This window comes from Monodelphis domestica, chromosome 2 (genome assembly GCF_027887165.1).
Source record: "Monodelphis domestica isolate mMonDom1 chromosome 2, mMonDom1.pri, whole genome shotgun sequence".
Lineage (NCBI taxonomy): Eukaryota > Metazoa > Chordata > Mammalia > Didelphimorphia > Didelphidae > Monodelphis > Monodelphis domestica.
In genome coordinates, this window is record NC_077228.1 from 507,658,883 (window position 1) to 507,685,031 (window position 26,149).

At 45.4% G+C, this 26,149-nt stretch overlaps 1 protein-coding gene and 1 long non-coding RNA gene across 15 annotated transcripts in view; one reads left to right on the forward strand and one right to left on the reverse strand.

The window, feature by feature from the left end:
- The window catches only part of MYO18A (myosin XVIIIA), a 157,310-nt gene that overhangs the window by 98,307 nt on the left and 32,854 nt on the right, over positions 1-26,149 (reverse strand). Inside the window, exon 1 of one of the 14 annotated variants that reach the window (XM_056819553.1) lies at positions 3,944-3,985. The exons of 11 other annotated variants lie outside the window; for them this stretch is intronic. Coding sequence is in view for 1 of the 3 variants with exons in the window: in XM_056819559.1 (XP_056675537.1) it covers positions 3,944-3,949 (6 nt within the window). In the remaining 2 variants the exon portion in view is untranslated. Of the gene's footprint in view, positions 1-3,943; positions 3,986-26,149 lie in introns of those variants that run through there. 2 more of the 14 variants (XM_056819559.1, XM_056819554.1) reach the window with 2 other exon arrangements.
- LOC103098870 (uncharacterized) lies at positions 1,927-25,994 on the forward strand. Its single transcript, XR_463473.3, has 3 exons — positions 1,927-2,101; positions 5,670-5,806; positions 25,216-25,994. It is a non-coding gene; the product is annotated as an uncharacterized LOC103098870 (long non-coding RNA).

A 26,149-nucleotide genomic window follows, 5' to 3' on the forward strand; every position in this document is an offset into this window, starting at 1 on the left:
GCAAAAATACTTATGCCAGGTACTGAAGATATAAAAACAGGAAAAAAAAATCTCTTCTGTCAACTCATTTGGCAAGGAAGAGAGCTGATATGCTTGACTCCATTGCAGAAACAGGCTCATCTACAAAGTGGTGGACAAAAGATATTCCGATCTAGTGAAAAGTTTGGGATTTAAGACAATGAAATTAAAAAGTTAAAATTTTAGGGGGAAAAAAACTCCAGCTAGACTTTTAAAAAGCCTTTTTTCCTGAGAATATAATTCTAAAAGTATAAGATCATAGATTTAGAGCTGGAAGAGACCATAGAGGTCATCTAAATCCAAGTCTCTCCTTTTTACAGATGAGGAAACTAAGACTCAGAGAAATTGTGACTTGCTCAGTCGCACGGTTAATGTCTAAGGTGGAATTCAGTCAAGGTTTTTCTGACTCCAAATCCAGTGCTCTATTCACCATGTCAATGATTTTTTAAAAAGATCAAATTTCATACTTTATATGAATTATATCAAATTGCATGTTTTCACAAAGATCTATCTCCTTTTCCTCCCACCTCTCTTCATCCTCTGCTGAGAAAGCAAGAAAAACAATCTGTTACAAACATGTAATCAAGCAAAACAAATTTTCTTATTGGCCGTGTCCAAAAAAGTCTCAGTTTGCACCCAAAGTCCATCAGCTCTCTAATCAGGAAGGTGGTGGGGGAAATGTTTCACACTGGGTCCTCTGGAACTGTGGTCGGTCTTTGGGTTGATCAGGGTCCTTAAGTCTTTCAAAGTTGGTTGTTTTTACAACACTGCTGTTACTATATAAATTGTTTTCCTGGTCTTTATCATACTTCATTCTTCATAGGTTCATAAAAATCTTCCATAGTTTCTTTATTACTACTTCTAAGACAAGAGACAAATGCTGAGCTGAACTGCTTCCTCCCTCCACTTTTGTTCTTTAATCTTTGTTAGAAGAATTTTTAAATATGGCATAAAATCAAAGGCTATCTATAAAATGAAAGGCCATATCATAAATGGTACAGAGGGCAAAGCTCTAAAGCCAGGAAGATCTGAGTTCAAGTCCTACCTCAGATCCATCCCCTTGGAGCCCCCAGGAAACTCTCTCAGAGTATAAATTCCATAGAAAGTAAGAACATGTACTGGGAAAGAGAGTTCTTTCACCCAGGCACTCCCTTCACCAATCAAATCATGGACCCAATCCCTGTCCCAATAGATCAAAATAAGAAATAAATTTGAACTAAGATGATGTTAATTTAGTTTGTTTTGTAATCCTTAAAAAATGCTCAATGTTTTCTTTTTTAAACTTTTACATTTTATGCTTAGCATTTTAAAAAGCTATATTGAATTTTCCTACCTGCTTACTGTAGGCTCATTTGTGAATGAGCCATATGGAAAAACCATTATTTAGAAAAAGCGTCTGAAGTTTTCCTTACAGTAAAAACTTTTTTCTCGATTCCAATGATGGCAGGCCTTTATTCTGAAATGGCTGGTAGTGCCTGCCTTCCTTAAATTCTCCTATTTTCTGTACTCCTTCTAAAGGGGTCATACCAGGCAGCCCAATGGTTCTATCCAGCTCAGGTAAATGACTGAAATGCCAAAGGACATATTCTGGTGCCTCTTGGGACCCAAGGGACCACTAAATCCCTAAAAGGAAAAGCCTAGAAAGGCACAGGCACAATCTGTGTCCAAAACTGATATCTAGCTTCGTTAGACATCCCACCACTCACATTTTGGAGACTCTTTCTTCTGTAACGGAAGGTCCATCTCCTCTCTGATTTCTTATTACCCAGCAGAGCAGCCTGAGCAACAAAACCCAAGGAAGGGGGAATCCCTAGTACGGAGGATATCAGTTCCAGACAGTGCCTCCAGCCTAACTTGGGATGAGGGCACAGGAGAGCTCCTCCCATAGCTCAGCGTGTCACTGCTCCCCACACACAGTATCAGTATGAGTAGCTGCCCTCCCTGCTCCAGCCATGGAGGAAATCTTGGCTGCAAGGGCTTCTGCTTTGGCCTCTGGTTGGGGACTGGTTTTATCCAGAGAATATGGGGACTTAGAGGGGAAGAAGGGAGGACTGAGCAGGCACCGCTAATGCCAAGTTCAGAGGTAAGAAGCCAGTCTGAGGTGGGGGGTAGGGGGCTCTAACCCTCACTTTCTTGGTTTCTCTTGTCTCTCCGGGAGTGATTTTTTTTTTCAGTTTATCAACTGTCAGGTCAAGGGAACACAGCTCACCCTCAAGAAAGGGGTTTGGGAAGTCAGCTGACCCTTAGCCTGACACCTGATAGGAATCTCAGAGAGGGATGGGATGGAGGGTGGCGGTGGGGGCTGGGCCACAAAAGAAAGGGTTAAAGGACTTGGCACAGAAACTATGGCCCCTTCAGGCCTCTGCCCCTAGAACAGTACTCCCTGTCAGAAGACCCCTCCCCACCCCCAACTCACTGAGGAACAGAAAACAGCAGAGGCCCAACCAGCAATCCCTGTCAGGCTGGCCCCACGGAAGCAGGTGCATTGGCCCAGCTTCCTGCTGCTGCTGCAGTTGTACAAGGGGCCAGGTTTCTGCCTCCAGCAAAATAAGGGAGTCAGCTTCAGGGTAGAATCTCCTCCCTTACACACACACACACACACACACACACACACACACACACACACTCCAGTCCCCACAAGCAACCACTGGCTCTGCCCAGGCCCCTTTGGAGAATAGCAGGATTCCCCCCTCCCCTTTTCTCTCTCCCTCTCCCTTCCCCTTTCTCTCTCTGTCTCTCTGTATCTCTTTCTCCCTCTCCCCCTTGTTTTTCTCTGTCTGTCTGTCTATCTGTCTGTCTCTGTCTCTCTGTAACCAGCCTCTTTTGACCAGAGAACTGGGAGGAGGGGAATGGGAATTAAGGAAGGGTACCTCACATTAACCTCAGATGGACTCATTCCCGTTACAAAGGAGACCCACTGACATTAAGGGCTGTTTCCCCATTTCCTACCCCCCTCCTGTCTCTTCGACCCCTTCTCAGCATCCTGTACCCAGAAAGAGGAAGTCTCAGGGCACCCTTGGGTACGACAGGGTCGCCTGGAGCTGAGAACTAGAAGGGATTTCCAATCAATCCAGAGCTAGTTCAACCTCTTTATTTTACACAGAAGGAGACCGAGGCCTGGAGAGGTTAAATGACTTGCCAAGAATCACTAAGTATTAGAATCAGGATTTGAACCCTGATTCTAGGCTCTACTAATCAGCTGAAAATCACTTAGCTACAATCCTCTCCTCTTGCTGCTGTCTAATGAAACCCTTTCAATTCTCTGCCTCTGCCCAAAGCAGATGGGAAGTAGATAGGCAAGGGCGGGCTCTTGATCAGACCCCAAGCTAGCTCTGCTCTCCCTGGGATGCCCCCTGTCCTTTGACCCACAGAGTTGGAGCAATCGGCCTCTCTCCCATCAATGGGGTCCTGGCTGTAGAGTTACTGAAGTGTGGGAAAGAAGCACCTCCAAGACTTCCCTGGAATGGGCCGGGGCTCAGGTTCAAAGGCTTTGAAAGGATGGGATTTGGGAAGGGGCATTGGCCACAGCTTCCAGGTTAGGAAGGTGGGAAGCTGGGGGGATCCCAGGGCACCTAGGGCCTGGGAAGCTCCGGAGTCCCTCCTGGGTCTCCTCTAGGTCTCAGCATCCCCATCAGGCTCCCAGCCACTCGGTGTCCAAGCCCTGGGGACGGACAGGAAGGGCCAGAGCACCCCAGTTCTCCAGGACCGTATCCTGGAGACAAGGAGGTCCCAGACCACCCTCCGGCTCCACCCCAGGAAGCCCAGAGAGGGCGGTCAACTTCACGGTTATGGCAACCCCTAGGGCAGCCTGGAGAGGGAGAAGGGGCCCCACAGGAGCTAAGCTACCCAGTAGGAGGGAAGGAGAAGCAGGTGGGTACCCAGGGAGGCGGGAGTTTTGGGAGCTGGGGGGCCCTGGACTACTCACCCGCATGGCCCAGCCCGGAGCAGCGGAGTCTCCTCTGTCTGCTCTGTTAAAGGCTCAAAATAGCATTGGCCGCAGCCCCGCCCCTGCCCCCCCCCCACCCCCGCCCCCGCCCCTCCCGGCTGCCCGAGCAGCCTTACCCTGGCTGGAAAGGGTGGGCAGGGCGAGGGCTCCAGCCCTGGGTACTGGATGGTGTTGGGGGCAGCACAGAAGGGGGGCGATATGGCTGGGGGGCTGGAGGCTGGCGGGGAGGGAGTTTACAGGAGGGAGGGAGGCAGGGCAGGGGCATGGGGAAGGGGCCCGCCTGCCCCAGCACTCCCCTCACTCCTGACAGCTGCTCTGATAAGACCCCTAAAAATAGCCAGGAATGCGCGACTGCCGGCCACCAGCCCCCTGGCCAGGGGCACGCCACCCCCAGCACTCCCTCCAAGGCACGGCCGCGCACAAGCGGGACCCAGGCGGGGCACACACCCGCGCCCACGTCATCGGTTCCTGGGCGCCGAGGCCGGTTCCTGGGGACGCTCCCCGGCCGCCCAGTACGGGAGGGACGTGGGGACAGTGGCCAGGGCTGCCCTCAGGCTCCGTGCCTTTGGCCCCAGGGAGCAAGGAAGGCCCGGAGAGAGGCACTTGCACGGCCACTGGAAAGCGGAGGAATGAGGACTAGGGCGGGTCCGAGCCTGGCAGACGCAGGAAATCCTGTGGAGCGTCTGAGTCAATGAGACACTCACGGGCTGGCAGCCAGCTCTGCACCTCGGAATGGACAGTCCCACCCCACTGGCCCCGGGGCACTGCCCGGCTCGTACTTCTGCCCCAGAGGCAGATACATGGGGGAGCCAGCACGGGCAGGAGCCAGGAGACTCGGGCAGAGACGCTGCTTTACCGAGAAAGAAACGGAAGCAGACCTCGCTTCCTCCATCCTCTCTCCGGAACGAGCTGCGGGCCTCCGAGTTCCTGAGCAATTCCCCCATTTTACAGGTGGGGAAACTGAGGCCATGCAAGGGAAGTGATTCCCAGAGATCACACAGGTTCTAAGCGGCAGATAAGGGGGATAAGAACTCACATCTCCCCCTCCCCTTCCTGCCCGGTCTGCCTATAATAATCATAAGGCTGGCCCTCTCTCCGGGCTTCCTGGGATGGAGCAGGTCTGGGACCTCCTGGTCTCTAGAACACGTTCCAAGGCAGAAGGGGTTGAACCGCGGAGCTCTGGCCCTGCTTGTCTGTCCCTGGGGCTTAGACACTGCGTGACTCCGAGCTGATGGGGATGCTGAGACCTAGAGGACACGCAGGAGGGATTCTGGAGATTCCCCAGCCCCCACGAGTGGCCTCCAGCCTCCATTTGAGGGCTCAGAATGAAATCTGTAAAATGGGTCTACCACAATCCCTGTCCTGCCTCCCACGGGGGCTGAAGAAGAGAACAAATGGGACACAGCCTTAAACCACTTTTATCCAGCCCTCAGAAAGGGCAAAGAGAATTCTGCAAGATGCAGAAGTAATTCTCAGGTTTCAGAATTTAAAATAAATAAATAAAATAAAAACAATCCCCCCCCAAAAAGCCCAAAGCACATAAGTAAAATATGACCGTCTTTGAAGTTTACCACCACTGAGTACCGCCAGACCCCCTTTGCCATTCTGCATGCAGATCTTTCTAAAATCTATCCCCTATTTGCTGCCTTTTTTTAAAGGTCTTATTTTTACACAGTAATCATTTCCCCTTATTCCCCTTCCCCAGCTCCAACGAACCTGTCCTTGAACAAAAGAAAACACATGATGTCTACCCACAAGCAAAGCCAACCAGCTCCATCTGACAGTGTATAGATCACATTCTGCATCCATAGCCCCCCACCTCTACTCAAGGAAGGAAGGAAGGTAGGTTTCTTTATTAGTTTCCCCAGACTAAGATGGTTCACCATAATTCATTGGCATCCCACTGTTTTTCAGAGTTATCATTTATGTTATTGCCTACATCATTATCACTTGAGCTTTCTTCTCTGGGCATCACTTTCATGTGATAATCATTCCCATGCTCCTTTGAATGCCGTGTTTTTGCCAGTTTTTATAGTGCAATAATAGTGTAACACTCTTTTATACCAGTTTGTTCAGCCATTCTTTAATTGGTGGGGACCCAGTTTGTTTCCAGTTTGGGGGGGATTTTTTTTCAACCACAAAAAGTACTGCTCTAAATATGTTATTCCATTGCTGATTTCCTTGGGTTATATGCCCATTAGTGGGATTATTGGGTCAAAGATCTGAACAGTTTACTGATTTTTCTAAAATAATTCCAAATGTTTCCAGAATGGTTATAATAATTCACAGCTTCACCAATAGCATATCAGTATCCCTGTCTTTCCGTAGCCCCCCCCCCCAGTACTGACTCCATTTTTTGATCACCTTAGCCAATTTGCCTTCTTTAAAAAGAAAAACAAAACAAAAAGAATCTTGGGAGGAATCTTTTCAGATTAATTCAACAAATAATGCATGGCCAATATGTTCAAAACATGTGTTTAGGTAAAGGTTAAAAAAAAAAAGGTAAAGAACTGTGTTTAGGTAAGCACTGGAGATTTAAAGATGAAAAATTCCATAAATCCTGCCTTTAGGGACCTACAATCTAGAAAGAAAGAAGGAAAGAAGGAAGGGAGGGAGGGAGGGGAAGAGAGAGAAAGAAAAGAGACAAAGAGGGGAAGGAAGGAAGGAAGGAAGGAAGGAAGGAAGGAAGGAAGGAAGGAAGGAAGGAAGGAAGGAAGGAAGGAAGGAAGGAAGGAAGGAAGGAAGGAAGGAAGGAAGGAAGGAAGGAAGGAAGGAAGGAAACACAATACAACTTAGTTAAGGATTTTTAAATGCCTAGAAAATATAGCCAAAAAAGAGACCTGTTTTGAATATCAGGTTAACCCATCTTTCTTTATTTGGTTATCAGTGGGGAGCAAAGAAAAATGTTTGAGCAGGGGAGTAATAAATTCTGTGCATTAGAAAGACCTTTTGGCAGATGCAACATATGAAATGGAAAGGGGAGGACCTGAAAACAGGAAAAGTGTTTATAAGAGTATTATGACAACTGAAAAGCCATTATGAGAGGATAGCAATTCCTTATGTCAAGGGATCTTTAATATTGTTTGTGTCCTGTACCCCATTGACAGGCAGTCTAGTAAAGATCACAGACCCCTTCTCAGAATAACTGTTTTAAAAGCATAAAATAAAATACCTAGGATTACGAAGAAAACCTATTCAACTGAAAGTTATTAAAAAAATTTTTTTTAAGTTTACAGCTATGTGACCTTGGGTAAGTCACTTTAACCCCTTACTGCCTAGCCCTTAACTGCTCTTCTACCTTGGAACTGACACTTAGTATTGATTCTATGACAGAAGTTAAAGATTAAAAAAAGAAGTTCAGAAACCCTGGGTTCAGGATCTATGTTTGATGTCAAAGATTAGGAAGTTGTGGAGGACAGAGAAGAATTCTGAATTTTGTGATGGAAATTTTGGGCAAGATGGTAGACCTCTTTGTCCCTCTTCCTTCAGTTTGGATGTCCAGTAGATAGAATGATCCAAATGTTTATCACATGCAGAGATTATTTATCTGGATAAGTCACTTAGAGTAAATAAGGCAAGACCCAAGCATGGCATAAACAAAATCATACCCAAGATCATAGATCCATAGATTTAGAGTTGGCAGAGACCATAGAATGACGCAGGATCCCTGATTCCCACGTGGAGTCTAGACTTGAAACATGCCCGCATCGTTGCCTTGGGGATCTCATCTCGAATATAAAGATGAAGCATTCATATGATACACGTCCAAGTGGAGTAGGTGGGGTGGGGGAGGTAATTCTGGCACAATCACTGACCCATCCCCCAAAAGCAATAAGAAGCCCAATCACCCAAGGCACAGTGTTGAGGAGGACCTTCAGATGGCCTGGTACACTAGCTATATCATGAGCCTCTTCAATAGCTGTCTCAGGCTGTACCATCACTCAAGGGGTGATGACATTCCCCATCATGAATGTCTTCCATGAAATTAATTAAAACACCCTTCTATCAGCCATCTGGTAAGGGGATGTGGAACTAGGGGAAACAGCCGTGTGCCTCAGGTCATATGGAAAACATGAAGGTGGGACAGGAAAAGGGGGGATGGAAATGTCGGGGCAGGTGAGTGGATGTAATCAGTCTCGGATATTTATTTATTCCTCTGGCTATTAGATTTTAGTATCCCAAATTACTTCTGAATCTCTGTAGTCAAGAAGGGCCAAGGGGATCAAGGGAGAAGGACAAAGAGTTGGGAAAGCTGAAAGCCTTTCTTAAATTATTATTCACCTGGAAGAAGAGTTGCTAGACACTGATTTCAGAAGTCACTCATTTTGGGGGATCCCAAATCATTTTGTGAGTCACCCACCTGAATTAGGGGATACAGGAGCAGTATACCTGAGGGAGTACTTATCTACATTGGGCCCTGGCTCATGTGATTGCTATTTCCCCAAAGTCTGACTGTATTATTGGGATTGACACTTAGGGTAACTAAGTTACCTATGTGGGATCCTTTGTCCAGGAGACTCCAAGCTATTACAGTGGGGTGAGGTAGGGAAGAAGTATGGGGGTTACGCAGTACAATGGAAAAAATACTGGATCTGGAACCAAGAGGACCTGAGCTCAAATCCTACCTTTGACACTACCTATGTGACCTTAGGCAAGTCACTATTCACATGCATCCACTGGTTCATCTGCAAAATGAAAGTGTTGGACTTGAAGGCCTCTGATGGCCCTTCCAGATCTGGGTCCATGATCCTATAAGCAATTAAACTTTATGAGCCTCAGTTTCCTCATCTATAAAAGGGCAGGGAGACTAGATGGTCTCTGAGGACTCTTCGATCTCTACATCTGAGTTCCTGTGTATGTCATTAGCGATGTCAAAGGGGAGAAGAGCTGACTGGCAGTCACTAGAGTGCTGACCCTCATTGCCTTCTCCTTCAACTCGCTGACGTGGCCTCTGTGGGAGAATGATGAAATTTTGTGGAGAATGACAGATTACCAGTGCCTGTCCACAGTTATCCCAAATGTGGTCTTTATTCTTGAGTAGATAATTATGACTCCAAGGAATGGAATGTCATCCCAGACTTGGCTGACACTTTCTTTTTCATGCCCACAGACCCATCACCACCAAAAGCAGGTCACTGCACAGCCAAGGTCCTATTGGACAGGGGCAACTATTCTCCTCACTGTCCCTGCCCAGGAGTCCTTGACCTCCCTCAAATTGTGTCTAACCCTGGTAACTGGATGGCCAGTTATCACCCTAGCTCATCTGAGTGATGATGTACTCTTACCTTCAGAGAGTGTAACAAGGGGCTGGTGCTTCAGCAACTCATAGCTCATGTGGGAACTGAGAGCCCAGGGTCAATCCCCCAAAAGTCCAAGGGCTAGTTACTTCCGTGACACTTTTAAAGATGCTTTAGTTTGCAGCCCAGAGAGATGGTCTTAAATCAGGCCCAAAAAGAATTGCCTCTAGCAACCCTGATCAGCAAAATTGAGGCCTCTTTGACTTTTAGCCATAATCTATCTAGAACCCCAGATACCAGGGAACACAAAAACTGGCATCTTTGAGTGAGATTCCAAAGAACTGGAGACACAAAAGATGGTAGAGGTCCAGGGTGTTTTGCTCTTATGGTCCTGTGCCTGCTCAGATCTTGCAGGCTGGAGGGAAAGAACAGTGACTCTGGGCTAAAAGGACCTGGGTTCAAATCTTCCTTTTGAGGTTTATTGCCTATGTGCCCTTGGGGAATTCACTTAAATTCTTCAGGGCCTCAGTTTTCTCATCTGTAAAATGAAAGAATTAGACAAGATGGCCCTCTGAGGTCTCTTACAGCTCTACAATTATGAGCTTGTGAGTCAAAGACTAAAGATATCCATAGTGGGTATCAATGTTATGTTGAGACCATGGTAGTCCTCATAAGGGAGCAGTAGAATAGACACCTTGGGGGATTCCTTTTAAGAGATAATTACTGCAGGGTAGCTAGGTGGCTCAGTGGAGAGGTCACCAGGTCTGGAGTCAGGAGAACCTCGATTCAAATCTGACCTCAGACACTTCCTAGCTGTGTGACCCCGGGCAAGTCACTTAATCCCCATTGCCTAGCCCTTACCGCTCTTCTGCCTTGGAACCAATACCCAGCATTGATTCTAAAATGGAAAGTATGGGTTTAAACAAAGAAAAAAAGTAAGAAAGAAAAAAAAAGAAATAGTTCCTGCAGAGCAGTCAAGTAGCTCAGTGGAGAGGTCACCAGGTCTGGAGTCAGGAGAACCTCGATTCAAATCTGACCTCAGACACTTCCTAGCTGTGTGACCCTGGGCAAGTCACTTAATCCCCATTGCCTAGCCCTTACTGCTCTTCTGCCTTAGAGCCAATACCCAGCATTGGTTCTAAAATGGAAAGTAGGGTTTAAACAAACAAAAAAAGAAAGAAAAAAGAAATAGTTCCTGCAGAGCAGTCAAGTAGCTCAGTGGAGAGAGTACCAGGTCTGGACCTAGGTTCAAATTTGGCCTCAGATACTTCCTAGCTGTGTGGCCCTGGATACGTTACATCTTCATTTGCTTAGTCCTTCCCTTTCTGTCTTAGTGTTGTTACTAAGGCAGAAAGTAAGAGGTTTTGTTTGTTTGTTTGTTTTTAAGAAAGAAATAGTTGCTGGCCTGCTATCAGATCCTAGTGGAAAAGGAGATGTTTACTATGGATCACTCAGTCACCATCAGGAGTAAATGCTGTCCAATCCAACATCCCCAAACGTAGGGAAAAGCCCAAGAAAAGTCTAGAGCTAAATGGTAATTCAGCACTGGGTGGACCATATGGCACCAGTTACTGGTGTTGCCCATCTGCCCCAAATAAAGCAGACCATGGACCCTACCCTCCTAAACCCCAGGAAGCCATCTTCTTTGGCTCAAAGAGTTTTCTTCTGTGAAGACCTCACGAACAACCAATGGGAACAGATCCAGTTCACCAATGGGGACACCAAATAATGGCTCCATATGTGTGTAGACTGCTGCCCTCATCTAGCCAGTTCTTGGAGAAACCAATTAAGTCGAGAGGAGGCCAAGTCACACAGAATCCCAGGCTGTACAGATGGCCCTCTGCTCAGTGTGGAAGGCGCACTGGCCAGTTGAAATTTTATTATAGTCAGGCTCATGGGGAGCAGTGAATGGGATTAGCTTTTCATTACCATTCAAGGCCATGAAGGGCAGAGGATTGGCAGATACAAAGAAAAGATGTTTGGGGCCCTGATTTATGGGTGGCTCTCCGAGTTCCCTCTCTACTCATTTGAGTGGAAAGGGTTGCTTAATCTTTATGAGCCTATTTCGTCAACTGTAAAATGAAGGAGTGGCCTTGGTGGCCTCCAGGGTCCCTTTCGGCTCTAAATCTACGATTCTATGAACTGTACCAAACACTGGTTAAATGTGCTCATGGGAAAGTGGATGGGGGGGAGGGGGGGGACATGCATTTGGTAATATATGCCAGGCATTGTGTGAAGTGCAATACACATACCTCATCTGATAGGACAAGACAATTATGCCCATGTCCGAGTTTACCAGCAAGATCTTCTGACTATAGATGACAGCCTCAGCTGAATGCCCCAAGATCATCAATGACCACAAAGGTCACTTCAATCCCAGAGGCTTGGGATTTCAGAGCAACCAACCAGTTAAGTATTGGCAAGCGTAATCCATCAGCCCTCGATCCCCCTTCAATGGGCATGTGCTCACTGTTACGTATATTGATACCCATTCCCAAGTTGTCAAGCTGATTTAGATGAAACTGTAACAGAGCCCCCGAAAGCATTCTGTATCAAAATGGCACTATCTATAACGTTGTCCCTGACTGGGCACAAGTTTTATACTGTAAGCAATGGAATTCTTATCTACATCCTGTGCTCAAACCCTGAGCACCTCCCAAGGCTCCATTCTTGTCCCCTTCCTTTTCACTCTCCCCTAGGGAAATGGCTCTAAGAAAGTCACTGATGGTCTCTTTTGGTCTCCAAATCCAGTGGCCTTTTCTCGGCTCTCATCCTTTTGGACTCCAATGTGGTGTCTGACACTGCTGATCGCTGTTTGTCTGTAGATTCTTTACTCCTTGGATTTTCATGACTTTGCTCTGACAGTGCTCTCTCTCTCTCTCTCTCTCTCTCTCTCTCTCTCTCTCTCTCTCTCTCTCTCTCTCTCTCTCTCCCTCTCTCTCCCTCTCTCTCTCTCTCTCTCTCTCTCTCTCTCTCTCTCTCTCTCTCTCTCTCTCTCTCTCTCTCTCTCTCTCTCTTTCCCCCTCCCTCCCTCCCTCTCTCTCTCTCTCTCTCCCTCTCTCTCTCTCTCTCTCCCTCTCTCTCCCTCTCTCTCCCTCTCTCTCTCTCTCTCCCTCTCTCTCTCCCTCTCTCTCTCTCTCTCTCTCTTTCCCCCTCCCTCCCTCCCTCTCTCTCTCTCTCTCTCTGCCTTTGCAGGTTCATCCTTCATATTCTGAGGCCTGAGAGTACCCCTAGACCCTATCCTCATTTCTCCACACTCTCAGTGATCTCATCAGTTCCCAAGGATTCTACCATCTTTATGTAGATGACTCCCAAGTCAATAAATCTAGTTGGTTCAGTTTAACTCTCCTCTCCTCTCTCTCTCTCCCCATCTCTCTGCCCCAGACTCTTCAGCTCTAGAGTCTTACATCTCCAAATATCCATTAATATCTCCTCTAAGATATTCCAAAGACATCTCAAACTACAAAACTTGTTCTGCCCTGACCCCCTCCTCTCCCTGTACCTCCTTTCCTAACTCGTCTATTTTAACCAAGGGTATTGTCCTTCCAGTTATGAAGGTTTGCAAACTAGAAATCATCCTCAATTCTTCATTCCCATTTATTCCCTCTTCCTTTATATTCCAATGGGCTGCCAAGACTTATCCAACACCCTTCCTCACCATTGCTCACCTTCATCCCTTTTTCTCTCTATTCACATGCAACTATCTTTGTTCAGGGCCTCATCACTTTTCACCTGGCCTAGCATAACGACCTCAATCAATCTCTCTGACCCAGTCCTCTTCAAACCATTCTCCACACAGCTGACAATTTAAGATTTCCAAAGCATAAATCTGAACATGTTCCTCTCCTGCAGCTCAAGAAGTCTCATTGGGTCCCCACTGACTTCAGGTTAAAAGAAAACTTCTTCTGCTTGGTTTTTTTGTTTGTTTGTTTGTTTGTTTAAACCTTTACCTTCTTAGTATCAGTTCTAAGACAGAAGAGTGGCAAGGGCTGGGCAATCAGGGTTAAGTGACTTACTCATGATCACATAGCTAGGAAGTAGCTGAGGTAGATTTGAACCCAGGTCTGCCCAACTCCAGGCTTGGCACTCTATCCACTGTGCTACCTAGCTGACCCTCTGCTTGGCTCTTAAAGGGCTTCATAATATGATGCCAGCTCACCTTTCCAGGCTGGAACATTTCTCCTCATTCTCTATAGACCAATCAGACTGGCCCACTTCCTTACAACTTTCCATCTGTCCCCTCCATGCCCGAAATGTTTTCTTACTCTCTTTCTCCTTTAGGAGGCTTTGCCATCACCAGAATATCTCACTGCCCAGCACCAATGCTGCATCTTTTTTTTGTTGTTGTTGCCAAATCCCATATTGGTTTGTGAGCACATTTTCTTTGTCTAGTAGAAGAGGACTTTGAAAAGGGTAAAGGACTTGGCTTCAGGAGGAGCCAGGTTCAAATCTTTCCTCACTATAAGCTCTGTGGTCCTGGGCAAGTCACTTAATCTGTCTCTTCCTCAGTTCCCTCCTCTGTATAATGAGGGAGTTGGAGATTCCTTCCCATTCTAGACCTGTGATCCTCTGTGAATGTAAGCTCTTTCAAGGTCACAGGGACTGGAATACTTTTGTATTTGTACCCCCAGCACCAAGCACTGTGCCTGGCAGAGTTTAATAAATACTCAAGGATTAACTCATAGATTGAAAAAAGGGTTCTGATGATATTCAAATACCATACCCAGAGGAAAGTATGTCCCTGAGGGCAGCTAAAGTGGCACAGTGGATAGAGAGCTGAGCCTGGAGGCAAGAAAACTTGAGTTTAAATCAAGCCTCAGAAACTTACTAGCTGTGTGACACTGGGCAAGTCACTTTGTCTTGCTTGCCTCAGTTTCCTCATCTGTCAAATGAGCTGGAGAAGGAAATGGTAAACAATTCCCATTATCTTTCCCAAGAAAACTCAAATGAGGTCTCAACAGATTGGACATGATTGGAATGACCAATCAAAAACAAAGGGGGTTGAGAGGAAATTTCCAGACAGGGAACACAGCGGGTCTCATGTCCCATCTGCTCCTACTGAAGACAGGCAGAATCCACTGGCATGTGAAATTTTCCACAGGTTGCTTTCTCCACAGGTTATTCCTTGCCAAAGGGCACTGGGTCACTTTGGCCCCCGGTGCTATCCTGAGCAGGCCTAGGCACCTTCTGGTTGCTCTTGCATAGCCCAGAGTTAGTGCTCTTGGGACCAAGGCATGTGTGCCTGGTTGGCACTGCCCACTCACCTGCCTCAGAGCTTTTTGTTTGGCTGGATCAGTCCCTGTGTGGTGAGCTCTCCAGTGACTTCTTCTGCCTTAACTGAAACTGGTCAGACAGACTGGTACATTGAGTACAAAGGAACAGGGCCCTAAAAAGGGAAATATTTGGATGGGAACGTGGCAAAAAGGGGAAGCAGAACTGGAGTCATCAGCTCCACTGATACGATGAATTCTTTCCTTTCCTTGGTCCTAATCAGGCATGCAACTAGTCCCTTGTCGACCTCACAGCCCGGTGAGGTGATGTAGGAAGGTGGGTCTGATGTCAGAGGACCTCAGTCCAACAAGAGGTCCTGCCCCGTGCCTAAGGTCGTTTAGCCTCTCCATGCCTCAGTTTCCTCATTTACAAAACAAGGGAGTTGGGCTGGACGGACATCTCTTAAGGTTTGCTCTAAAGTCCATGAAACTGTGATTTGGATTCAAATCTCAGCTTTGTTAGTCAGTCCCCAAAGAGCCTCAGGCAAGACAGTGTCTCTGGTCCTTGGTTTAATCATAAAATAAGGAGCTGATTAGGGGACAGTTAGGTCCCTCAATAAATAGACAGCCAGGCTTAGAGACGGGAGGTCCTGGGTTCAAATCTGACCTTAGACTTGTCCTAGCTGTATGACCCTGTGCAAGTCACTTAACTCCTGCTGCCTCTCCCTTATCAGTATTCTGCCTTAGAACCTATACTCAGGATAATATATGTATAACCCAGAGGAATTGCTTGTCAACTCCAGGAGGGGGGAGGGAAGATGGGAGGGAGACAACAAGAATCATGGAATCAAGGGAAGTTTTAAAAAATAAAATAATAGAGTAGGATACACAGAAGTCCATTTTAAAAAAAAGAACCAATACTCAGTACTGATTCTAAGACATATGAGTTTTTCTTTTAATAAAGAAAAAAAATTGGGGACTGAACTAGGTGACCTCGAAGGTCCCTTCAAAATCTGAATTCTAGGCTCCTACTATATACTCCAACCCACATTTCCTCTATTTAGAACACAAGGATACAGTGAGAGACTTTGTTAAATGCTTTGCTGGTATCTAGAAATACTGTCTTGACATCATCTCTGGGGGATGTATCAGTTTTATAACCCTATTAAAAAAGGAAATGAGGTTAGTCTAGCACAATTAGGGACCCCCAGGGAGACAGCATAGGGCACCGTGGTGGGATCTGGAGTCAGAGGACTAGGCTTCAGACAAAAACCAGTTCTGCCACCTATAATCTCTGGTCACCATTTCCTTATCTTCAAAATAAGAAGAGTGGACCATATGGGCTCTGTGGTTCCTTCTGGTCCCAAACCTGTGATCTTAGAGGTCCCTTAACATCCTGAGGCCTCAGTTTCTCAATTTATAAAATGAAAGACTTGGACTAAATGGACTCTGAGTCCTGGCCAGCCTTAGATGGAGGATTGAGAGACAACTTTATAGTTTCTCTACCTCCTGCCTTAATGTTAGTTGTCCCTTCTCAAAGCTTTGAAAATGTTGCTTATCATCTCCTGCAGATAAGAAAATTTCCAACCCAACATGGGAGAATTTTTGTCTGAGCTAATAGCAAGGCAGCAGGGAGAGCTGAGGGGCTTTCCACTGAGGTCAGTACACGGGGTTTAGGATGTTGTAACATCTACTCCAGATGCTCAGAAACTGTTTTGGTGGACTCGGCTAGACAGTGTTTCAGCTTATGCCAAGGCTGCCCAATAAATGACCTCTGGAAAAGTGAGGTGTTATATTAATATTGAGCCCTGATGCAAATTCTTCCTCATTCTTGTGATACATCGACCCTGCCAGCTTGTTAGACAGTCTTCTTCCTTGAAGGAATGCCAGGGGCAGCTACATGGCTTAGGGGAATGAGAGCCAGACCTAGAGATGGAAGGTTCTGAGTTCAAAATCTGGCCTCTGACACTTCCTAGCTGGGTGATCCTGGGCAAGTTACTTAACCCCTATTGACTAGCCCTTACCATTCTTCTACCTTGGAATCAATATCTAGTATTGATTCTAAGGCAGAAAGAAAGGGTTAAAAAAAAAAAGGATGCCACTAGTACATTACCTAGGCTTTACCCTTCTGGGAAAGCAAGGGATTGGATGAAATATCCTTTTAGATCTAAAGCTACAAATCCAAAATTCTATAATCGTACAATTTCATCCCCGGCTCTTGTGCCAGGGATAGAAATCTTCACTCATATTTTTGTTAAAACCCTTATCTCCTGTTTTAGAATCAGTTTTAAGGCAGAAGAACAGCAAGGGATTAAGAGACTTGTCCAGGTCACACAGCTAGGAAATGTCTGAGGCCACATTTGAACCCAGGATCTCCTATCTCCAGGTCTGGTACGCTATCCCCTGAGTTCTTCACTAAGTCCAGTTGGAACCCTTCAACTCACATTTAAAAGGAAGAACCTGAAGCTTAGATGCCTGACTTGCCTTCTGCATACTATACAAAGCTAACCCCTTAGATAAATTCCTGACTGTAACAGTGACAACTCCCAGAGCTCATCAACAGCAGGGTCCTGCCTTTATCATCTATCTCCTCCAACCTGTCAAAACCAGCAATTCCAGGGAACCCTGATATGTCACCTTCTGCTGTTAGCATTTAGTATCACTCCCTGATACAAAGCAAATCAGGCCTTAGGACAATAACAGACTCAGAGCTGGAAGGGACCAGCCTTAGGGGTTATCCCATCCAAATTCACTAATATAAATTAGTTACCCTAGTAAGTGACTCAATGGGGCTATTTCAACAAAGATCCTCAGATTCCAAGTCAAATCCTCTTCTTTCCCCATTACCATGCTTCTTCCAAATTCCCCATGCAGGCATTCAAGGGTCTCCATTATCAAGTCTTATTTCTTTATTTGGATTTTTAATTTTAATAATAAATTGCCACAGATTTCCAAAGTTATATGATTTATAGTGTCTCCCTCCCCTCTTCCTTCCCCTTTCCCAGATCTGACAAGTAATTCAATCTGGGTTATACATGTATTACCATGCAAAACACATTTCCATATTACTCAAAATCTTATTTTTTGACTGTTTCCTCCTCTGTCAAATAAGCTGGAAAAGGAAATAGCAAACACTCCAGAATCTTTGCCAAGAAAATCCAAATGGGAATGACTAAACAAATTGTGGTATATAGTAGGGACGGAATACTATGGTGCTATAAGAAATGGTGAGCAGGATGATTTCAGGAAAAGTTGGAAAGATCTACATGAACTGATGCAGAGTGAAATAAGCAGAACCAGAAGACTATTGTACACAGTAACTGCAATATTGTGGGATGATCAACTAAGAGATTTAGCTACTATCAGCAATACAAATGATCCAGGACAATTCTGAGGGATTTAGAACAAACAATGCTATTCACCTCCAAAGCAAGAACTGATGGAGTCAGAATGCAGATCAATGCATACGATTTTTCACTTACATTTTATTTATGGTTTTATTTTGGGGTTTGGGCTTTATATGAGTATTCTCTGACAAGAATGACCAATATGGAATTATGTTTTGCATGACAATACATGTACAACCCAGATTAAATTGCTTACCACCTCTGTGAGGGAGGAGAGAAGGGAGAGAAGATACAATTTGGATCTCATCATTTCAGAAAACGTATGTTGAAAATTGTTATTACATGTAATTGAGAAAATAAAATATCTTTGAATTTTTAAAAAGGGCAAATGGGGTCACAGAAAGTCAGATAAGGTTGAAATGACTGAACAACAGTTTCTCCTATCTACTTCTGTGTCCCTCTACTGTACTCTCCAAACAAACGGAATCATTCCACCCATTCAGTTAGGCATGTCTTTTTATGTTGTCCTGCCCAAGGCATATTCATTTCTGTCCTTCACCCTCTGCCTAGGATGTTTTCCCCTATTCCTCCTCCTTCCTTCAGTTATTTAAGCCCTACCAATCCTTCAGCCACTGCTGCTTTTGAACTCAAAGGGGATCAATGACATCATGATATTGGTGTCAGGGTACTGTGTGCTGAAATAAAAGATGATGACTGATGTCTTGACTTGCCCGTACATTGGATTTCCTTCAAGTCCTATCTCAGGGCATCCTCCTTCAGGGGGCCTTTCCTACCAATGACAGTCAACACTGACCTCTAGCTTTCCTGAACATCCAATGCACTCATCTCTGCTGGAATAACAACAACCAGAAAACTTAATTCTATTTGATTTGGCTTGATCCAGCTGCTTATGATTACGTGACCTTTGGTGAGACATTGCACCCCTGTTGGCTTCTGTTTCCTCATCTGGAAAAGCAAATAACTTCTGCAGGTCCTTCCAGAGCTAAATTTATGAACTCTGAATCTTACAGTTCCTGGTATTTCACTCTATTTAAAAAAAATTTTTTTTTGGACTGGAACAAAGATGTCATTTGTAGAATGAACTCCTAATAAGTAGCCAGTATAGGTTAATACCTGGTCTTTAGTTTATAGTCCCAGAGACTGCTGGGGTTATTAAGGTTATTAAGAAGGTCAGTGACTTATTCAGGGTCACACTTCTGAGTCAAGGAAAGGAGTTGAACCTAAGCTCTCCTGACTTCATTAACCCATGTTGCCTCTCTTCTCTCTCTAAATGCTTAACAACTTCATTTCCTCAACTACAAAGAAATCATCATCAGAATATTTACAAAACACTGAGAGACATCATGGCTCTGCAGATAGAGAGGTGGTCTCTGAATCAAGAAGATCTGAGTTCAAGTACCAACTGTGACACATTCTGGATGGGCGATGCTTTATCAGAGGGCGGAAGGGATACATGATACAAACAAGGCTTTTTTGTTGTTGTTCTGTCAATTCAGTAGTGTTGGAATCTCTATGACTCCATTTGGGTTTTTTATTGACAAAGATCCTAGAATGGTTTGCCAGTTCCTTCTCCAGCTCATTCAATAGATGAGGAAACCGAGGCAAAGAGGGTTGAGTAACTTGCCATGGGGCACACAGCAAGTATCAGAGGCCAGATTTGAACTCAGGTCTTCCTGGCTCCAGGCCCAGAGTTCAAACAAAATTAAGAACCTCTGATTTAGTCCATCTCTCATCAGTTATAAACCTTATATGCTCTCTTTCTTTACCCAGAGTGAAGTCGAAAGACATTTAAATTGATGCACAGGTGCTGATTATAGAAGATTTGTAATCCAATGGAATCCAAAGTCTGGTCCAGTCCAAATAAAGTACTCTATGGTACTCAGAGAGTTTCCATTTATTCTCTACTCCAGTGGAGTTAAAAATTCAAATAGAAATGACCTTTGGGGGCAGCATGTTGGCTTAGAAAACATCTCAATCTCCTGAGCTACCCCACTGCCCCCTCTTTCATCCCCAATTACATTTTAATCTAGTTCAGCCTACACTCAGGAGAGGTCCTTTGCTTTATGGCTCCATTGCAGAGATCATCTCTAGTGAATGAGGCCTTTTTGCCAGTGTGGGTCACCTAGGAGTGAGGTTTGGGGATACACCCTTGTGGGTCTAAGGGCAAACCTATTCCATCCATTAGCTCAGATATCAGTTGAGAATGGGCCACCAGGACCATCTGATCAGTGTCTGAACTAGGCTATCAGGTTGTAGAAGTGATTACATGTGTTGCCAGGGGATACCACTAATTCTCAGGCAGGTGTGTAACATATGTTTGGATGAAACAGCACAGATTGGTAAAGATATATATATATATATATATATATATGTACATATATATATATGTAGAGAGAGAGAATATCACTTATTATTTCATTTGGTATGTTTTCTGTTTTTGTTGCTCATGGGGCACTGGGAAGAGTACAAGATTTGGGGCCAAGGGATCTGAGTTCAAATTCAGCACTTCCACTTACAACCCATGTAACCTTGGACAAGTCAGCTAATCTCTCAGCATCTCATCTGTAAATTGAGGAGCACTAGATGACTTTCAAAGTCCTTTCCAGATCTATAACTAAGAGCCCAGATAGAGCATTCCTTAAGCACTGAGGATACAAATAAATACATACAAGACAATTCCTGCCCTCAAGAGAGCACATAAAGGGGAAGGAGTAAGGGTCTATGATATGGTGTGAATATGGCTGAGAAGTGTCCTGGAGCCCCAGGCAAGAAAAGATGAAAACTTGCCTCAGGTCTCACTGACATTGCAATGAGAGACTCTCATTGTCTTCACCCATATATTAGTGTCATGCACATGCTTTTGCTACATGTTAGCTAAGTACTGGTTCTGTTTTATATTTATAATCAGTTAAAGTATTGCCTTTTATACATATATATGTATACACACATATATATGTTCATGTAACAGTATCTGTTTCAAGTTTAGACACCTAGCCCCTGAAGCAGCCTGGCAAAGGGAAGTTTCACATTTTGTTTTCTATTTTACACATAGGCAGCTAGGTTGCCTAGTGGATAGACCTCTGGGCTTGGAATCAGGAAGACTCCTCTTCCTGAGTTCAAATGTGGCCTCAGACACTTATTAGCTGTGTGACTTTGGATAAGTCACTTCACCCTATTTGTCTCTGTTTCCTCATCCGTCAAAAGAGCTAGAGAAGGAAATAGCAAATCACTCCAGTATCTGTGCCACTAAGACCCCAAATGGGGTCATGAAGAGTCAGACATTATTGACAAACAACTAAACAACAACAAATGTTTACTTTAATGTTAATGTTGATGTAAATGAGATGTAAATGGTACTGTGGGACGAATACCTAAGTTGCTATAATTATCCTGAATGGATTAGATCTGGTATTTATGATGATACTTATGGTATATATTTGCAAATTAGATAATTTTGTTGGGATTTTGACATCTTTGACTGAAGAAATGTAATGGGAATTTCTGCAAAAGAGTTTCATCTGAGTGGAGAATTGAGGCGGTTATAAGTTCTCATAGTGGGAAATGGATCTGTGAAACACCAGTGATGAGATCTATACGTGAGCACAAAAGTCTATTTTCTTGTCTATTGTCCTTGAGAAAAGATCTACTGCCCACCATGAAAGTCACTGCAGTCAGGGAACAAATAACTGAACATTGGATTTCTAGGTTACCATACAAGAGATGGGAAGTAGAGTAACCAAGATCAGGCAAAGGAAGAAGTGATGGTGGGAATAACCCCGGGCTGGATGTTAGCAGAGCAAGGTAGGACAAGTGGACAAGGGATTCGAGAATAAAGAGTAGTAGAGCTGAACTGATCCAAAAGCAGTCAAGACTGGGAAAGAGGAGGTTATGGACAGAGCAGGGATGGTGGCCTTGGAAAGCACTTAAATATAAAGGGACTAAAGATTATGTATGATAAGGACAAAAAATAGTATTGGGGTAGTAAGACATAGCAAGAGATGGAATAATAAAAGATTATGATTAGACAAAGAAAGTTCAGAGTTCTTGAAGTCAGGCAAGATCATACCTAACAAATAAGTCAAGGTGACAAAGGGGGCAGCTAGGTGGCTCAGTGGATTGAGAGTCAGGCCTAGAGTTGAGAGGTCCTGGGTTTAGATCTGGCTTCAGACACTTCCCAGCTGTGTGACCCTGGGCAAGTCACTTAACCCCACTGCCTAGCCCTTACCATCTTCTGCCTTAGAACCAATACATAGTATTGATTCTAAGATTAAAGATATGGATTTTAATTTAAATAAAAATACTAGGGAAGGGGACTTTATTTTTCCATTAATAAATTAAGGATTACACAGTTTGGGGGTAAAGCTAGATGAGGAGTTCAGGAAAAAGAATCCTTCCTATAGTCTCTAGGGGATCCTCAATCTATAGCTAGAAAGGACCTCAGAGGCTGGCTAGTCTAGATCTCTGATTTGACGAATGAGGAAATCCCTGGGTAAGGAAACAAAGATTTTAAATGACTTATAAGATCTTAGATCTAAAGTCAGGAGGGAACTGAGGAGATGTCTACTCTAGCTCCCTTAATTTACAGAGGAAGAAATCCAGAGAGATTAAATTAATAATAATTATAACATTTCTAGCTGTGTGACCCTGGGCAAGCCACTTAATCCCAGTCACCTAGCCCTTACCACTCTTCTGCCCTGGAACCCATACACAGTATCAATTCTAAGACAGAATGTAAGAGTTTAAAATAATCATAATCATAACAGTAATAGACAGTATGAAGAACTTTAAACTATCCCATGTTATCCTCCCAATGCAGGCACCTGGGAGGTGTAGGGACTATTATCATTCCCATTTTTGCAGATGAAGCAACTGAGGCAGAGAGGTTAAGTAACTTGCCTCTGGTTATAGAACTGTCCTACTGAAACTGAACTCAAGGGCTTTCTGACTCCACTAGGCCGCCTTACAAGACGATAGAGGCAAGAGACCCCTGGGGCCTAGTAGTCCAACCCCCTCATCTTAAAGACGTTAATTTGGAATTGCTGGGTTAAAAGAAAAGTTTAAGAAACCGAAGCCGAGGGAGGGAGCCTAGATTTAGAGCAGGGAAAGGCCATCTGGTCCACACCCACTCCAAGGTCAAACAGGAAGTGAGTGCCAAGGCCCAGGCCCAGGTGGTTGTGGGTACCTCAAGAGCCGGAGGCCTGACGGCGCCCTTTGCCGCGCCCTCATTTCTCCCAAGGCCCAGGGTGGTTATGGGATTTAAATGCCCAAGGTCGGGCAGGGAGTGAGGGTCGGCGCTGGGATACTACCCACCTCCAGGGCACTGGCCCGAGTGGCTGTGGGCACCTTGGGAACAGAAGGGCTGAGGGCGACCTTGGCCGGCTTCCCCCTCTCCCCAAGGACGGTCCTGCCCAGAGCTGGCCCAGAGCTGGCCCAGGCTGGCTCAGGCCGCTCATTCTCCTGCCCTGAGGCACCGGAGCCCGGAACGGCGCCCGGGCCCTTCCGCTTCCTGGTTTCCCAGGACAACAAAAGCCAGGAGGGCGGGGATGAGCCCGGCGCATGCGCCAGAAGGGACAGCTGCCTCACCCCTCCCACCCTTTACTCTCTGGGCCGGCCATCCCAGAAAGGCCCAGCAGAGGGCAACCTTGTTCCTCTCATTCCTCTATGAGTCAGTAGCACCTCTCCAGATTCAAGCATCGCCCACCTCCACGGTCAATCCCTGCTCCTTCCTCACCTGCCTCCCTAGAGAGGAGCCAGCGGATGAAGGATGTTCTCCCATTCCATCGGACTACAGATTTGGATAAACCAAAGGGGAGGGGGGAGGGGGGAGGGGGGAAGGGAGAAGGGAAGAAGAGGGGAAGGGGGCGGAGTTAAGGAAGGAAAGCCCAGTAAGAAACCGGCATTTTTGAGGCTGTGTCCTGGCGGGGCAAGGGCAACGTCCTAGGACCCTAAATTTAGGGCTGAAGGGGACCCGAGAAGTCAATGATTCCAACCCCCTCATTTTATAGATAAGGAAACTGGGACCCAGGGAGATTAAATTACTTGCCCAGAATCCCAGAGCCCCGTGTCTGAGGCACTATTTGAATCCAGGTCTTCCTGACTCCAGCTTCTGCTAATAATAATTGTCAGTATTCATATAGCACGTTAAGGCTTGCAAAGTGTTTTTTTAGTCAGTCAACTAACATTGCACCTGGATGACGCAGGAGATAGAGTGCCAAGCTTGGAGTCAAGAAGACCCATCTTTGTGAGTTTAAATCTGGCCACAGCTCCTTACTGGCTGTTTGATTCTGGGCAAGTCACTTAATCCTGCTGATCTCCAATTCCTCATCTGTAAAATGAGCTGGAGAAGGAAGTGGCCAACAACTCCAGGATCTTAATTGTGTCACCCTAGACGAGTCACTTCACCCTGTTTGCCTCAGTGTCCTCATCTGTCAATGAGCTGGAGAAGGACATGGCAAACTGCCCCAGTATCTTTGCCAAGATAACCCCAAATGGGGTCAAGAAGAGTTGGACCAATTGAAATGACTGAACTGCATGTGCCAGGAAGTGGGCTCAATCCTGGTGACAGAAAAGAAGAAGAAATAATAATGCCAGCTCTCAAATTCAGTCTGATGGGAGAGACCTCATGCAAACAGCTATGTACAATCAAGATACAGACAAGATAAAGTGGAAATGGGCCACAGAGGGGCCATCCTGTGAGATTAGGTGATTATCATCCCTATTTCTCAGAGGAAGCAATGGAGGCTGAGAGAGGTTAATCCGCTGGCCCAGGGTCACAGAGTTATTAATAAGGGTCTGAGGTGAGATTCAAATTCAGGACTTCCTGTCTCCAAGTCCAGTTTCCTAGCTGCCATCCCACTTATTTGGCTCCATTTTCTATTCATTATAACAATCTGGGCTGAGGGGTGGGCCAGCTCCTCTTCTTTTTTAATTTAGGCATTTTTAGGCCATTTTAAATTTAAATTAGGCATTTAATTTAGGCAATTTTAATCAGATCAATGATTGCCCCATATGGTACAACTTCAGGTAAAAAATGCCCTTTGCCAAGGCGAGAGGCAGTTTATTTTCAGAGTTTCCTGGGGTTCAAGGCAAAGGTCGATTTGCCCCAGGGACAGAAGGCAGCTGCCTAGTATGGGTGGTGAGGACTTTGACTGGGATCTCCTTAAATCTGAGGCCAGTCGGTCATCTCTCCTCTATAGATCACAAGGAACCTTGCTGGTGAGTAGCTGTGCTGTGCCATCCTAATGGGAGCTTGTTGTGGCAACAGAACTTAAAAAGAGGAAGTGTTGTGCTATTTCCAAAGGGCTGCAGAGAGTTGGGCAGGTAGTTCTGCTATGTTCGCTAGGGGATTTTTTCTTGGGAGTTCGTCGATGGCTTGTTCAATTTCTTTTTTGGAAATGGGATTATTTAAGTGTCTATTTCCTCTTTTGTTCATTTAGGCTGCTTTGTTCACTCGGGAGGGCAGTGAGCTATTCCACCCAGGCCATACCCAAGGACAGAAGATACAATGGGAAGGCCACTAGCTTTGGAATCAAAAGACCTGAGTTCAAATTTTGTCTCTATCTGTGTGATTTCGGGCAAGTCAGTAAACTTCTTGGGTTCTCATTTCCTCATCTATAAAATGAAGGGATTGGTCACCAAGTCCTCTAAGGTTCTTTCCAGCTCCATGACCCTATCCTATGTCCTCCCACTTAGAGCTTAAGAGGCTTCTGGTTTCCCTAGGAGGCTGGCACTACGGTGCCAATTCCATGAACAATGGGGCAGTCAGAGGACACAAAGGCTTACCCCCCACTAAGAAACCTCACTCTTCACCCAGGAATCAGCCTCTGTGACACCCCCAAGGACCATCAGCTCTGGTTCTCCCACTGGGTCAGGCCGAGGTTCTCTTATCACGTCTCACCCTGATGGTTCCCAGCTGTTGAGGATTTCCTCCCAAGCTCCTGGGGATTTCCAAACTCCCTCTGCACCCACAGACTAGAGCAGGGCCCAGAGCCAGGAAACGGTGGGTTCCAGCCAGCCTTCAAGATCTTTTCCCAAAAGCTAACACCACTTACCCAAACTCCTCCTCTTTGCGTCCCATCCCCTCTTCCACATCTCACCAAAACAACCAGCCAATTTCCAGCCCAGAAAATCTCCTGAGAGTCATCCCGCCCCTTCCCATTCCCATTCCACTCCACCATTGACTCAGACAAATAAAATGGTCCATTGTTTGGGTTGATTTTTTTTCATATATATAAATGCCAGTTGCATTTCCACTGAGTGCAAGAAAAATGGAAACCAGACTAAAGGGTGACAAAAGAGATTTCAGTGAGACATAAAGAAGAAATTCCCCAGTATGAGGGCCAGGGTTAATTCCCAAAGATGCCTGAGGAC